Source organism: Mustela erminea, chromosome 19 (genome assembly GCF_009829155.1).
Source record: "Mustela erminea isolate mMusErm1 chromosome 19, mMusErm1.Pri, whole genome shotgun sequence".
Taxonomy (NCBI): Eukaryota; Metazoa; Chordata; class Mammalia; order Carnivora; family Mustelidae; genus Mustela; species Mustela erminea.
In genome coordinates, this window is record NC_045632.1 from 42,918,649 (window position 1) to 42,934,919 (window position 16,271).

The 16,271-nt window shown below is 46.6% G+C and overlaps 1 protein-coding gene across 2 annotated transcripts in view; it reads right to left on the bottom strand.

The window, feature by feature from the left end:
* Positions 1-16,221, bottom strand: part of RANBP10 (RAN binding protein 10) — a 69,560-nt gene extending 53,339 nt beyond the window's left edge. The window contains exons 1-2 of one of the 2 annotated variants that reach the window (XM_032323574.1): positions 15,950-16,221; positions 15,049-15,160 (exon numbers count right to left, since the gene is read on the bottom strand). In XM_032323574.1, coding sequence (XP_032179465.1) covers positions 15,049-15,160; positions 15,950-16,184 — 347 coding nt within the window. In that variant the 5' untranslated portion in view covers positions 16,185-16,221. Of the gene's footprint in view, positions 1-10,792; positions 11,197-15,048; positions 15,161-15,949 lie in introns of those variants that run through there. The other variant, XM_032323575.1, reaches the window with a different exon arrangement.
* Between the last annotated feature and the right edge of the window lie 50 nt (positions 16,222-16,271).

Genomic DNA, 16,271 nt, shown 5'->3' on the forward strand with positions numbered 1-16,271 from the left:
AGTGAGCACAGCTCCAGCCAAGCTGGAGTGCAGGACAGAGGATGAGCAGCAGCTACGGCAAGACCCTCAGCTGACCACACGGCCAGGTTTGCCCTGAAGCTATCACCATACACCGCAGGCAGCGGGGGCAAACTGGGGCCCTGGAAAATGACCTACAGTGAAAATGGACTGGTGGTTTCTGGGGCCCATGCTGCCCTCCACCTACCTCTGCTGACTCTCCCACAAAATCAACAGTCTGCTGAAACCCTGCAGTCACGCGGAGAGCTGAGCACAATCAGCTTGGATTCTTCTTTTTTCTCTTTGGCTTTCCAGATGTTCTACAATTACTTTGATAGTCACAGAAAAATCATTTTCCAGAGCCAGCTGATGGCCACATACTTAGGAGGCTGTTGGCTCTCGCCCATCAGACTCTCCCTGGATTATCCCAGGGCACATTTCAGTGCCAGAGGGGCACAGCGGGGGACCTAGTTTTCACCGTCAGCTCCACAGTACCCCCACTTGTCTTTGACAGGAGTGCAGAGGCTGCAAGGGAAGAGCACACCTTCAGAAACACGAGGAAATTGTCAAAATCCCTGCTTTGGTAGAGGAGATGGGGCTCTGGCTCACACAGTAGCAGGTGAGTCCCAAGCGCGCAACCCAGAGCACACAGCCAGGAAACCCTCCTGCTCAGCACAGTGACACTGGCTCAGCACAACTCCAGCTGACTAGAGATTCTTCTTTGGCCCAGACAGGTCTGGTGGTGAACAGAGGACAGGACCTTAGAAACCCGGCCTCTGGACTCTCATACCCTCCAGGGACATACCACAAGGCCTGGGGCAAGGAGACCTCGCTTTGCTCTTATCACCCATCCAGTCCTGAGAGATAGCCTGGAGCACTCTCCACTCTACACAGGCAACCTCTCTGGCAGCAGAGGTCCAGAGACAACATCCCAGACTCTTGAAGCCTGGTCTCAGACACTCCAGCCTAATTCAGGACTGTGCGTCTCGGATTTCACCCCACATCTCAAGTTCCCTATCAGAAGAGGAGAGGTTGGACTAAAGGGCTCCTAAGATCCTTCCCTGCTCTGACCTAGAGACTTCAATTCTTGGCAGAATAAGGTCCAGATACTGTTACAAATGTGCTGTACCCAGATGCAAGCCCAAGAGGGGGTAGACCCTGAAACAGCAGTCAAAAAGCCACCAAGACGACAAAAGAAAAGGAAATTACAGACCGATATATACTTTATAGATGCAAAAATCATCAATGAAATTGTAGCAAACCAATTCCAGCAATGTATTAAAAGGATTACAAACATGACCAAGTGGGATTTATCCTATGAAGGCAAGGTGGTTCAATATTAAGAAAATCAACCACATTATATAATAAACCACATTAACAGAACTAAGGAAAAACACACTCATGATCATCTCAATTTATGCAGAAAAAAAAAACAAAAAACAAAATCCAACACCCCTTCATGACACAAGCACTCAGAAAAGTAGGAATAAAAGAGAACTTTTTCAAAATGATAAAGGGTATTTATGAAAACCCAATGGTGAGAGGCTGAAAGCTTTCCCCACAAGATTAGAATAAAACAAGTATGTCTACCTTTTACCCACTGCTATTCAACACTGTACTGGATGGAAGTCCTTGCCAGAGCAATCAGTCAAGAAAAAGAAGTAAAAGGCATTCAAATAAGAAAAGAATAGGTAAGGGCACCTGGGTGGCTCGGTGGATAAAGCCTCTGCCTTTGGTTCAGGTCATAATCTCAGGGTCCTCGGATAGAGGCCTGCATCCGGCTGTCTGCTCAGTGGGGAGCTTGCTTCCCCCTCTCTCTGTTTATCTCTCTGCCTACTTGTGACTGACCTCTCTCTGTCAAATAAGTAAATAAAATCTTTAAAAAAAAAAAAAAAGAAGAAGAAAAGGATAAGTAAAACTATCTCTATTTGGAGATGACATGATTTTATAAAAAAATCCCCAACAGTACACAGAAAGCGCATTAGAGCTAAAAAATGAATTCAGCAAAGTTGCAGGATATAAAATCAAACAAAAGGCAGTTGTGTTTCTATACACTAACACTGAACAATCTAAAAAGGAAATTTTTTAAAAATTCCATTTATAGGGGCGCCTGGGTGGCTCAGTGGGTTGGGCTGCTGCCTTTGGCTCAGGTCATGGTCTTGGGGTCCTGGGATCGAGTCCCACCTCGGGCTCTCTGCTCGGCAGGGAGCCTGCTTCCCTCTCTCTCTCTCTCTGCCTGCCTCTCCGTCTACTTGTGATCTCTCTCTGTCAAATAAATAAATAAAATCTTTAAAAAAAAATTCCATTTATAATATAGCATCAAACAAGTAAAATACTTGGGAATAAATTCAGCCAAGGAAGCAAAAGACTCCTACACTAAAAACTACAAAACAGTGCTAAGTTAAATTAAATTTAATTAAAGAAATTATATTAAGGAAGACAAATAAATGGAAAGACCTCTTGTGTTCATGGATCAGAAGACTTAATATTGTTAAGATAGAGAGTATTGTGAATAGTCTCCAAACTGACCCAAAAAGTCAATGCAATCCCTACCAAAATTCCACAGTGTTTTTTGCAGAAATGGAAAAGTCAATCCTCAAAATCATATGGATATACAAGGGACCCCAAGTATCTAAAACAATCTTGAAAAAGGAAGAACAAAGTTAAAGGATTCACACTTCCTGATTTTAGAACTTACTAGAATACTGCAGTAATCCAAACAATGTGGTGCATAAGGTAGACGCAAAGACAAATGGAACAGAATTTAAAGTCCAGCTATAAACCCATATCTATCACGAAATTACTTTCAACAACGGCGCTGAATCCATTCAATGGGGAAAGAACCATCTCTTCAACAACTGGTGCTAGGGGCACCTGGGTAGCTCAGCTGGTTAAGCAACGGACTCTTGATTTTGGCTCAAGTCATGATCTCAGTGTTGTGGGATAGAGCCCCACCTAGGGCTCCACACTGGGCTGGGAGCCCGCTCGGTATTTTCTCTCCCTCCCCTATTCTCTGGGGGCGGGGGGGGGGGGCACAGTTGGTGCTGGGACAACTGGACTTCTACATGCAGATGAATGAAGTTGAACCCCTCCTTCATACTATATATAAAAATGAACAAAAAATGGATCAACAATCTAAATATGAGAGCCAAAACTATAAAATTCTTGAAAGAAAACAGGGAAAAGCTTCATGACCTTGGATTTTGCAATGGATTCTTAGATGAGACACTAAAAGCATGAGCAACGGGGCGCCTGGGTGGCTCAGTGGGTTAAGCCTCTGCCTTCGGCTCGGGTCATGATCTCAGGGTCCTGGGATCGAGTCCCGCATCAGGCTCTCTGCTCAGCAGGGAGCCTGCTTCCTTCTCTCTCTCTCTGTCTGCCTCTCAGTGTACTTGTGATTTCTCTCTGTCAAATAAATAAATAAAATCTTTAAAAAAAAAAAAAAAAAAGCATGAGCAACAAAAGAAAAAATTAGATAAACTGGATTTCATCAAAATTAAAACTTTTAGGGCACTTGGCTGGTTCCATTGGTACAGCACACAACCCTTTGATCTCAGGGTTGTGAGTTCAAGCCCTACATTAGGCATGGAGCCTACTTCAAAAAGATTTTTTTTCATTAAAAAAATATTAAAACTTTTGTGCATCAGAAAACATTATCAATGGGGCGCCTGAGTGGCTCAGTGGGTTAAGCCGCTGCCTTCGGCTCAGGTCATGATCTCAGGGTCCTGGGATCGAGCCCCGCATCGGGCTCTCTGCTCCGCAGGGAGCCTGCTTCCTCCTCTCTCTCTCTGCCTGCCTCTCTGCCTACTTGTGATCTCTGTCTGTCAAATAAATAAATAAAATCTTTAACAAAAAAAAAAAAAGAAAACATTATCAAGGGGCGCCTGGATGGCTCAGTGGGTTAAAGCCTCTGCCTTCGGCTCAGGTCATGATGCCAGGGTCTTGGGATCGAGCCCCGCATCGGGCTCTCTGCTCAGCAGGGAGTCTGCTTCTTCCTTTCTCTCTCTGCCTGCCTCTCCACCTACTTGTAATCTCTGTCAAATAAATAAATAAATAAAATCTAAAACAAAACAAAAAAAAACACATTATCAAGAAAGTGAAAAGATAACTAGAGCATGGGAGAAAATATTTGCAAATCATATATCTGATAAGGGTTTAATATCCAAAATATGTAAAGAGGGGCCCAAGGGGCACCCAAGTGGCTCAGTTGGTTAAGCGACTAATCTTGATTTCAGCTCAAGTCATGATCTCAGATTCATGAGATAGAGCCTTGTATCAGGGACTCTGCTTTTCTCTCTCCCTCTGCCCCTACCCCGCATCACACCCTCATGCACTCTCTAAAATAAACAAATCTAGGGGCACTTGGGTGGCTCAGTGGGTTAAAGCCTCTGCCTTCGGCTCAGGTTGTGATCCCAGGATCCTGGGATTGAGCCCCACATCCTTCCCCCCTCTCTCTCTGCTTGCCTCTCTGCCTACTTGTGATCTCTGTGAAATAAATAAATAAAATCTTTTTAAAAAATAAATAAATAAAATAAAATAAACAAATCTAGGGGTGCCCAGGGGGCTCAGTCATTAAGTGTCTGCCTTCAGCTCAGGTCATGATCCCAAGCTCCTGGGATCAAGCCCCGCATTGGGCATCCTGCTCGGCTTCTCTCTCTTCCACTCCCCCTGCCTGTGTTCCCTCTCTTGCTATGTGTCTGTCAAATAAATAAATAAAATACTTAAAAACAAACACAGAAACAAACAAACAACTCTTTTTTAAAAAGAGGGACTCAAACAAATACTTCTCCGTCAATGTTCACTTCTATGTACCATTATTCACAATAGCCAACAGATGGGGGGAAAAAACCCAAGTGTCCATCAACAGATAAAAGATAAACAAAATGTGGTTTATACATACAGCCATAAAAAGGAATATTTCTGGGGCACCTGGGTGGCTCAGTGGGTTAAACCCTCTGCCTTTGGCTCAGGTCATGATCCCAGGGTCCTGGGATCGAGCCCCGCGTCGGGCTCTCTGCTCAGTGGGGAGCCTGCTTCCTCCTCTCTCTCTCTGCCTGCCTCCCTGCCTGCTTGTAATCTCTGCCTGTCAAATAAATAAATAAAATCTTTAAAAAAAAAAAAAAAAGGAATATTTCTGATATAGATCACAACACAAACCTTGAAAACATGCTAAGTGAAATAAACACAAAAGGACAATATTGTAGGATTCCAGTAATTTGAAATATCTAGAATAGGCAAACTCATAGAAACAGAAAGGTTGCCAAGGGCTGGGAGGAGGGGGAAATAGGGAATTATTGCTTAATGGGTACAGAGTTTCTGTTTGGGCTGATGAAAAGGTTTTGGAAAATAGACAGTGGTAATGATTGCCTAAGATTGTGAATGTAATTAATACTACCGAATTGTACATTTAAAAATGGTTAAGGGGCGCCTGGGTGGCTCAGTGGGTTAAAGCCTCTGCCTTCGGCTCGGGTCATGATCCCAGGGTCCTGGGATCGAGCTCCGCATCGAGCTCTCTGCTCAGCAGGGAGCCTGCTTCCCTTCCTCTCTCTCTGCCTGCCTCTCTGTCTACTTGTAATCTCTGTCAAATAAATAAATAAAATCTTAAAAAATAAAATAAAAATGGTTAAAATGACACATGTCATATATGTATCATACACTGCACAGCACACACACACACACACACACACACACACACACACGAGCACACAGTCACCAATAACACCCCCCACGGCCCTGCATGCCAGCATTAGCCTCATCTGACTTTTCCAAATGAAACAAGGAAGCCTTGGCACAAGGCGCAGTGGAAAGCATCAGAGTATTCTGGCCTCCTGTCAGGGCCAGAAGAAAGAAGTCCTTCACCATAAGCAAACAGCAGATGACAAGGGTGAAGAACACCCACCTAGCTCTTTTTATTTTCTATCAATTTCTTCTTAGAGAGAAAGTGGATTTCATGGGCTGGCAAGCCCACAGGGACTTTTTTTTTTTTTTTTTTTTTTGAGAGGGAGAAAGAGAGCAAGCAAGAGTACAAGAGCAGGGGGAGGAAGAAGCAGACTCCCCAAAGAGCAGGGAGCCTGACACGGGGATCAATCCTAGGACCCCAGAATCATGTGCCTAAGGCAGACACTTAACTGACTGAGTCACGAGGGTGCCCCGGGCACTTTTAGTAAATACTGCTTAAGATATATGAACCGGGGCGCCTGGGCTCAGTGGGTTGAGCCTCTGCCTTCGGCTCAGGTCATGATCTTGGGGTCCTGGGATCAAGCCCCGCATCAGGCTGTCTGCTCGGAGGGGAGCCTGCTTCCCTCTCCCCCTCTGCCTGCCTCTCTGCCTACTTGTAATCTCTCTCTCTCTGTGTCAAATAAATAAATAAATAAAATCTTAAAAAAAAAAAAAAAAAAGATATGACCCAATGGGCGCCTAGGTGGCTCAGTTGGTTAAGCGTCTGACTTCAGCTCAGGTCTGGGATCCGGGACCTGGGATCCAGGCCCACGGCGGGCTCCGGAGCCTGCTTCTCCCTCTCCCTCTGCCCTTCTCTCCTGTCCATGCTTGCTCGCTCTGTCTCTCAAATAAATAAATAAAAATCTTAAAAAAAAAAAAAAAGATATGAGCCAATGACCATTGCATCTGAACATATTTTTTTAAGATTTCATTTATTTATTTATTTATTTGTCAGAGAGAATGAGAGCACAAGCCGGGGGAGCAACAGGCTGAATATCTCCAGGCCCACAGAGCTCTAGTAGGAAGTGATGAAGAGGAAAGAAAAAAGACAAGCTCCTCGGTCTCAGAGCTGAGATAGCTCATGGGGGCTGAGGGAAGGTACCAGCTCTGCTGCCAATCCTATCGGTCACCAATGCCTCTGTCCCTTGCCCCAGACCCCCCGTGGAGCTACTGAAATCTTACCTGATAGCTTCATCTTGACATCTAACACCTTAGCCACAGCTCAGCAGGCTGGCAATCTTGTTCCTATCAGAATCTGCCCTAGATAAAGAAATCATCAGCCTCCGTAACAGAGATCTTGGGGACTATGGTTACAAAATGGTCCCTGGGAGACATTTCAGGAAAAGCACCAACTGATGTTTAGGTCTGAAATAAGGGCTAATATTTGGTGCTAGGAATTTTATTTCATACTCTGATGGGCCTGCTTAAAACCACAGGCCATCAGGACACTGGCTGCTGTGTGTACATGTTGCTCCTCCAGCAACCACACCCCCACTTGGCAGAGGATGCAGTTACCCACTGAGCCCATATCTGTGCAGGCCCCTTACTGAGAGATGGTCCATAACAGAGATGAATGAACCCAGCTCGGCACCACCCAAGAAAAAACAGGCTTGAAGGAAAAGGGGCCTAGAGTCAAAATGTGCTTGTAGGCAGGAAGGTGGTTCTGAATGTGAGTCTGGAGACCCTCATACATCCACTGTCAAGAACACCATCAAAACACCCAGAGACCCCACAAGACAGGGAGGGGCAGAACAGTCCCCATGAGTGGTCCTAAGTAGGTTACTCACACACTCTAGGTTCTGGCTTTTTCCCTAAGAGTCTCAAGCACCAAGACTTTCCAGAGCCTGTCACATTCAGAAACCAAACATACTGCCCTTACCAGAAGGTATACCTATTGGTTCCCCAGCTTAATATGAGTCTGGACACAGTAAATGCCCTTACTCAGACATTACCCTTAATCTGCTAGTTACAGGTATTCATCCAGAAACAGGCCTGGAGTTTACTGGTTTGTAACTTAGCATCTTTCATTATTTTCAGCAGGGGATCTTATTCAAGTAACTAGCCCACCATTACCTGGAAACTCTAAGTCCCAATGAGTTTGAAAACATCAAATTCCATGTATTAAACCCCTTTCTGCTTAAAATATCTGGAATGGTTTCTGTTTTCTGCACTCACCTCAACTGATACACATAATGGCAATAAACTACATTTGTTTAAACCTGCATCTCTCTATATATATATTTTTAATATTTATTGATTAATTGAGAGAGAGCACATGCACAAGTTAGGGGGGCAGAGGGAGAAGGAGAGAGAAACTCAAGCAGACTCTGTGCAGAGCCTGTCCCAGGGCTCGATCCCATGACCCCAGGATCACGACCCGAGCCAAAACCCAGAGTAGACCACTCAACCAACTAACTAAGCCATCCAGGTGCCCTGTCTCTCTGCTATTTTTTAAATGTACACTGTGTCAGGTGTTGAAAATGTTATGTATTATTTACATTTTGGCACATAAATACTAATAAACTCCTAGAACAACAGCTATTATTAAAAGAGAGCATTCTGTAAAAGAGCCAATGTCAATTTCAGATACATGGTTTTGTATACTGGGTGATAATTAGTTCTACCCAGCAAACTATCCCCTCTGCCTCCCTTTGGTTCAGTTGCACCTCGGCAATGTCCTCCAGAAGAGACAAGCTGAGCCCTGACAGCACCTGGGCACAACTGCCTTTCTGCTCTCTCATCTTCCAACTGCCTCCGTCCCTTTGACCAAAAACACATCAGCTGCCGGGTGCACTGCACATTAAGAAAACTCCTGGGGCTCTGTCTAGATAAGGATGAGCACTGTTATCAATCAGTAACATGTGCCACAGAAGCTGAGTGGGCAGATGAGGTATCTGAGCCTTGAAATCTGCCCTCCCCATAACCTTAAATAAACTTCCCTGGAATCCCAGGCGACTCCTAAGGTTCAAGAGGTAGGAGGGGAAGAAAGCAAAAGACTTACCCAGCCCCTCCCCCACTGCTCTACACAGTCCAGAGCTGTTCTTTCTGGCAGCCTCATGAGAGGGGCTGGGTTCTTTTCTATCACCAAGTTTTCCAGCCTCATTTCCAGCAACAGAGTCATGACCTCATATTTCAACAAAATGCCAGGATCCTGGAGCTACAAAGACATTTCATATGGATTTTGAGCAGAATTTCTGGAGAGGAAGAGTGACAACCTGAAGAGGGGTGACATTATCCACCCCTCTCTAGAGATCCGTCCTTTCTTTGCAATTTGACCCCTGCCCACAGAGACCCACACTGGGAACCTTTATTCTTTCCTAACAGCCCCAGAATAAGATGACACCCCATGCTTCCCATGCAGAGCTACTGAGTCCATCCTCCTGTGTTCTACCCCAATGGGCTCCTGCTTCCCCTCTAACAGGGAATCTCCCTTTCACAGTGACCCATTTAGGGAAAAGAACAAACATTCCAGAAAACAAAAAAAAACAATGAGGGCAGGAATTGGGGAGAAGGGCTGTGCAGTGAATTTCAGGAATCTCTCCAGAGGCTGATGCTCGACTAAGGAAGCCCCCAGTTACAAGAAGGCAGCCATACTCCCCACTCTCAGCTTCCAGCTTGGAGCCTGGGGGTGCAGCACACAGTGAGCAGGGAAGTCCAGATGTGCTCAGCACAAGAAAAAGTCCTTCCAGAAAAGTGGACATCATGTGGACTCCAGTATTCTCACCCTGTATCAGAGCTACACCTCAGTAAGCCCAGCTAGACCTGGGCTTTAATCCCCAACACAGGTAGGCAATACAAACACTCGAAGATGTTCCAGACTCTACATACTCCATGTCTCCAGAAATGGTGCAATGTGTTACCAGGGAGAGATGCAGCCCACAGTTCAGCATCTGCCCGTGATGCCATCAGAACTGGAGGGCAGTCAGGAAGAACAGGGCACAACCACCATCTGTATCTGCCTTGGGCAAAGACAGAACCTACTTCTCAGGACAGGCAGGACAAAGCCTCCTCCCCCAGGTCCAAAGATGACCACCTACTTTGCAATGGCACTGCACAATGCCACTGTGCATGGAGCGAGGGAACCCAGGGGCCAGCCACAGACTGTCTCTAGGCTGGAGGGCCTGAGCTCAAGTTGCTTTACAGATCACAAATATGGCAGGTGAGATCGTGAATGAGCGAGCGGCTCTCTGGGTCTCCATGGAAAATTATGGACAGTGTCGTCTTTCAGGTGGGACTTGGCAAAAACCAAATACCAAAGACCAAGCAAAGGCGGAGTGCTTTCACCCCCAGGAAGCCTCTCTGGCCACCAGTCTTCAACATCCCTCCTCTGTATCTTACCATACAGGAAAAAGACCAGCCAAGAGAGAGAAGACACAGGCTTCAGGATAACGATGCCTGGAGTGTGGGACCTAAAGCTACTGGCACACGCTGGACAGGGCTCTCAGCCTGAGAGGCTGACTGAACCAGCGCAGCAATCTCTTCTGTCCCATCCACTCTCAAAAGTGTGGGCAGATCCAAAGTCCTCAAACACTGCTACCACCCTCAGGATAAAGCCCATGGTCCTTAGCCAGAGCATACAAGGTATTTCTGATCTGGCCCTTGCCTACCTCATACTCTGTGCTCCTCAACTTTTTATACACTACTCCTTCTGCTTGGATCACCTGCTTCACAACAAAGTGAAAACCTGGAACCCTCTAATTCATCCTTCCAGATTTAGCATCATCACCCCTTCTATGAAGGTTTCCCCAAACTTTCAGGTACAGAGAAAGCCCAACCTCTGGGCAACCCCTGGGTATAGCACACACTATGGAATGGCCTTTTCTAGACCACCCTGTAAAGCTGTATGTGTAGGCATATCTGCCTCCTCCCTAGATGAGCCTCAGGCCTGTGCTCCTGAAGGCTCGGCCTGGCACCGAGACTAAACAATGGGTGCCTCACTGTGGTATACAGAATTAATGATGAGTGCTTTGCTGCCTGGCCAAAGGAAGTCAGCTGCAAGTTCAAGCAAAGGCAGGCTGGCTGTGGCCAGTGCCTGGGCCTGGGCACCAGTTGCAGGGAAGAGCCACCCCCCCCCAACCTTAACTCCATCCTGTGCTCCAGCCCAGGCTTGCTGTTCTTGGGTAGAGCCACCCATCACATGTCAGGAGGCTGCTGCTGCTGGGATGATGTTACAGTCTATTTTGAGGGTCACACTGGAGCATCTGTCAGCCTAGCCAGCCACACCCTCCATGTGTCATCACTAAGAGCTGGGGACACCCACAAGTCCACAAACTCTGCCTGAGCGAGTCATTTCCCCAAGGAACCCTCAGCTTCAGGGCCTCAGTGGCTTTCTAACAAGATCAACCTGAATGCCCTTATCTCCTGGCACCACTGGCAGGGCTCTGATGTCTCCTCACCCACCAGACCCAATTCCTGCCATTCCCAGCACTGGTGACTCGGCAAAATGCAGCTGAAGCCCATTAGTTTGTACCAAGCTCTTAGCTTAAATGTAGCCCCCCCTTCTTTTGTTCTCTCTTACATTAAGGAGTGCCCAGAAAACCCAGGACCCTGACTTCAAGCCAGGTACTAAGCAGGTTCATTTTAGGTCCAGCAGGTCTCACCTGCTGATAAACTCCTACTCATCCCTCAAAACCAAACCCACACCCTGCCTCCTCTTGCAGAGAATATTTCCGTCTACTCTCTGCTGAGTGGCCAAAGGCTTTCTGAGGACAAAGCTGGTCTGTGCTGGCTTTACCTTTATTCTCCCTGTACCCAGCCTAGCACATAGTAGGTATGACTAAATACTCCTCCATGAACCCCTGAAATGAAACTATCTAACTAGACTAGATTAGTACGTTCTACAAAAATCATCAAAACAAAGGCCTTTCTAGAAAATGACATTGATAAATGGGTTCATAAACACCTTTAACAAATGTACTCAAAACTACAGAAAAACAAATTTACAGATTCAGTAAATCAAGCCCAGTACAGAGTATGCCACATTTCTCTGGCCCCATTCAGCACTAAACACCTTGTAGCTCTGTCTCTTAAGGACACTGTGATCCCCTAAGAATCCAACTGGACATTCCTTCACTCTACCCAGGGAGAGAACTCAATGGGGAAAGGCACCAGCAGAGACACATATGTCTGGGATCAGGCAAAGACATCTAACAAGTTGGGCCACTCAAAGCCGTAGTGCCAGGACAGGTCACCAAACATTCTAGGGGTTCAGGACTAACTCACAAAATAGACACACATTATCAGGGTGCCTAGGTGGCTCAGTTAGTTGAGTGGCTGACTCTTGATTTAGACTCGGGTCATGAACTTGGGGTCCTGTGATAGAGCCCCGCTTTGGGTTCCCTGCTTAGCAAAGACTCGGCTTCTGCTCCCTCTCCCTCTGCCCCTCCCCAATGAGGTCATATTCTCTTTCAACTAAATAAATAAAATCTTTTTTTAAAGACTATTTATTTATTTGACAAAGAGAGAGAGCACTGAGCCACCCAGGCATCCATAGAAGATCTTTTTATTTAAAAAAAAGGATTTGGGGGTGCCTGGGTTAAGCCTCTGCCTTCGGCTCAGGTCATGATCTCAGGGTCCTAGGATCGAGTCCCACATCAGGCTCTCTGCTGGGCAGGAAGCCTGCTTCCACCTCTCTCTCTCTCTCTGCCTGCCTCTCTGCCTACTTGTGATCACTGTCAAATAAATAAATAAAATCTTAAAAAAAAAAACAAAAAAGGATTTTCTGGGACATCTAGGTGGCTCAGTCCGTTAAGTGTCTGCCTTCAGCTCACATCATGATCTCAGGGTTCTGGGATCAGGTCCCACATTCAGCTCCATGTTCAGCACGAAGTCCGCTTCTCTCTCTATCCCTCTCCCCTACTTGTGCGCACATATGCACGCACTCTCTCTCAATTAAATAAAAATAAAATCTTTAAAAAAAAAAAAGGACTTCTGTCTCTCCCTCTGCCCCTCCACACCCTTGTGTGCACTTCTCTCTTTCTCTCTCTCTCCCCCTCCCTTTAAAACAAAGACATCTTTTAAAAAAATAAACTCTAAAAACAAACAAACAAATTTAAAAAGACATATTAGGGTGCCTGGGTGGCTCAGTTGGTTAAGCAACTGCCTTGGGCTCAGGTCATGATCCTGGAGTCCCAGGATTGAGTCCCACATCGGGCTCCCTGCTCAGCAGGGAGTCTGGTCTGCTTCTCCCGCTGACCTCTCTCCTCTCATGCTCTCTCACTCTCAAATAAATAAATAAAATCTTTAAAAAAAAAAAAAAAGAAACAAAAAAAACACCACATTATCATCTGCTCCAGCCACTTTTCAGAGACGCCGTAAGGCTGGAACTCAAGCATACAGGAAAGCTATACAACACAACTGGTTAACACCTGGGTCACAGAACAAACCTAGGTTAGAAACTCGCCTGCACTACTGATGGGAAACAAATAATGAGCTGATCATTTTCTGCCGTTCGCCTCCTCGAACCCACTATCTGGCTACATTCTAGCCATGAGACAGCTTTCAGGGATTCCATAAAGAGGCCACGAGGAGACATTCATATACTTGCTATCTGACGGTGGTCAAGTGAAGCAGGCCACTACAAACACAGAGGACATGAGGCCTTGTTAAAACTGAAGTTTCCAGGTCAGCCTATTGGTTATATTAACCACATATAAAAATGCTGGCTACGGAAACTGACAGAAGATAAGATGCCCAACTTTCTTTAAATCTGCAGGCATAAACTATAGTAAGGACAACTAACAAGACACAGGGCCTCTTCCAGCAAGATCCGCTTACAACGGAAATGTGAAAAGCCAGTTGAAGGAATTCAGGTCTCTACATTTAAACACTCCCCTTCTGAAAAGTATTCTCTTTTCTCACTAGCTCAGCGGTTATCTATGATTAGGACTACATAGAAAACAATTGATTTTCCTCCCTAAAGTCCAAGTAATGCTCCTCGGTCTCCTTGACAATATAAGACTCCAACCACTGCCATTTTAGTCTCTACCAAAACTATTTTTGCACTGTTTAAGAGGCCATTCTCATTCACACTAGTTCAAGCACTTTGTGCTTTGACCAGATGATGGGAAAGGAAAATAGAAACTTTAAAGCCCCAATAGTATGTTTCCTATCTTTAAATTAACTAGACAGGATAAAAGTTAAAAGATGTAATAGCATGCCATGATCAGAATTTCAGAATCATGGAATCCTGGGGTTAAAGGCAGCTTAGGTGCTGGCCTAGCTCTCCACAGCACAGACAAAGAGACTGAATCTGCGCCATCTACCCATGGCCACACGACCATCCCAGGCAAGGATGACACAATTTCACTGAGGAAGCAGGCAAAGCTCTTGACTATAGCAGTCCTCCCCCAGCACAGCCCCTTGGGTGGGCATTTTGCATGCACCACAAGAGGGGCAGTCCCTAAGAGAGAGGAAGTATTTTGAATGCTCAAAAACACATATTCAGGGTTGGCACGAAGGTCACTGGTGTAGTTGGCAAACTTCCCACATCAGACCTAGGGTCTGATGAGGAATGCCTTTCCAAGACAGCTGAAATCATGTTAATTCATAAGTTAAACACCTGCTATGTCACAATCAATGGGAAAAAAGAGAGTAGGAGAAAAAGGGAAAAAAAGAAAAATGAGAAATCTCCCCCTCTGACTTCCAGGTGTCTGCTTAGATCACCCTAAAATAAGGAGCCTCCTTAATGCTTACTTTAATGAGGACCTTCTTAAAGCTGGTCCAACTGGTGTTCAAGTCCCTGGACTGAAAAACAAGTTTATGAGCAGCGAGGTCACCTGATTCCGACCATGTGCATGCTGTTTACCCTGAGATGACAGGCCAGTGGCTGCCACAGCTATGATGAATGCTGTTAAGACTCTACCATCCCTTTGAAACCTTACAGAGGCCTCTACATGACTAAATGCCATAAAAAAGAACCCTGAATGCAGCAAGAGTGTGAAAGGAGGGAAGTCACAAATGCCAGAGGACAGTGGGGAAAATCCCATTCTGGATACTGAATTGTTAATGTAAACTTGTTACTGGTTTCCCTGACTTGTGAGGTATCTCATTACATAATCACCTTAGAAGTGTAAATCACTAAATCTCTTTAGAAGTCCCCTCCTCTACCTGTTGATGGCAATGCACCTACTTGCTACTAACAGCTGCCACTTAAAACCAGGCCATATCAACAGTCAGGTAACAGAGGCAGCCCCACTATTCAACCCTCTGTAGCCCAGACCCATATAGCTCAGGAGCTCACATCAGTCACAAGTGTCAACCAGGAGACCTCGAACTCTGACCACAAGGAACAGTTCAGTGCTGGGGAAAAGAAGATGGTAAGAAGGGGCTTACCCATCTCTTCCTTTGCTGACAATCTTCACCTCAAAGTAATAAATGCCACAGGCAGCAGGTATGGGGTGAGTTGCACGCACTGAGGCAGCATCTTTGTGATTTTTACCATGACCTAATAGGAGAGAGCAAGGAAGAAATTTCAGCAGAAATGCAGATAGAAGCCTTGTTCTTTTCTGCTCCATGGCAACTTCACCCCTTCATGGCCAGGGGAAGCCCTTACATAGTTCAAGGAATAACTAGAGAACAACTGAGCAAACACATAAGCCTCCCACTTTTGGCTCACTTCCTCCTGGGAATAGCAGCCCTGCCAGAGACACTTTCTCCCATACAAACCAAAGGAGGGTACAGGCAATGTGGATGCATGTGAGAGATTCCCAAGTGCTGCTGGCAGTCTCTCCAGAATATAGAGAGCCCACCTGGGAGATCAGGGGAGGAGGAGGCAGCTCTGGAAGTCCATTCCCCTTAACTTTAATAAAAAACTCCAAGCTCTGACTGTGATGTCTGGCAGGTGAGCAAGCCCAAAGGCCTCTGGCTAATGGAGGGGATGTGACCACCCCCTTCTTCTGACACTCCCAAAACTAAGCAGTGATGAAAGGCCCAGCTGGCATTGGAGCTACCCAGGATAACCAAAAAGGCCCTCGGGTGGAAGGTCCAGCCCTGCACTGGGTTTGGACACCTGTTGCAGTTCTCTTGCCATCGGGTGTCTCAGGGGCACAGCAGTCTAGAGAGTCGACCCTCGGCCTGGTCAGCCTCAACACCATGGACACCCCGCAGGGGCCAAGGCCTAACCTGGAGCACCCAGGCCAGGGAAGGGACGTGATATGGCAAGGGTCGGGAAGCACAAGCGCCCGGCAAATGCTCCGGTCATACCCCAACCACCCTGGGTAGAAGAGGCCGATACCTTTGTAGTGGACGCGGAGGTTGCCCTGGGAGAGGCCGATGTAGTTGTACTTGTCCTTGGGGCTCCAAGAGCGCGGCAGTGGCGTCTCATGCTGGTTGACCGCGGGGTACAGGCGCTGAAGGCGCCGGCTCAGCTCCTGCTCCCCCGGGGACGGCAGCCCGCCCCCAGAGCCCCCACCAGAGGAATCTCCAGCCTGCGGGCTCCCAGCTCCCGGGTCCACCGTCGCCGCCGCCATCTTGGAGGGAGCTGCTATTGTGTCACTGGGGGCGGGGAGGAGCGGGACCAGATCCTCCCCGCTCAGCCAATGGCCGACGAGCCTACC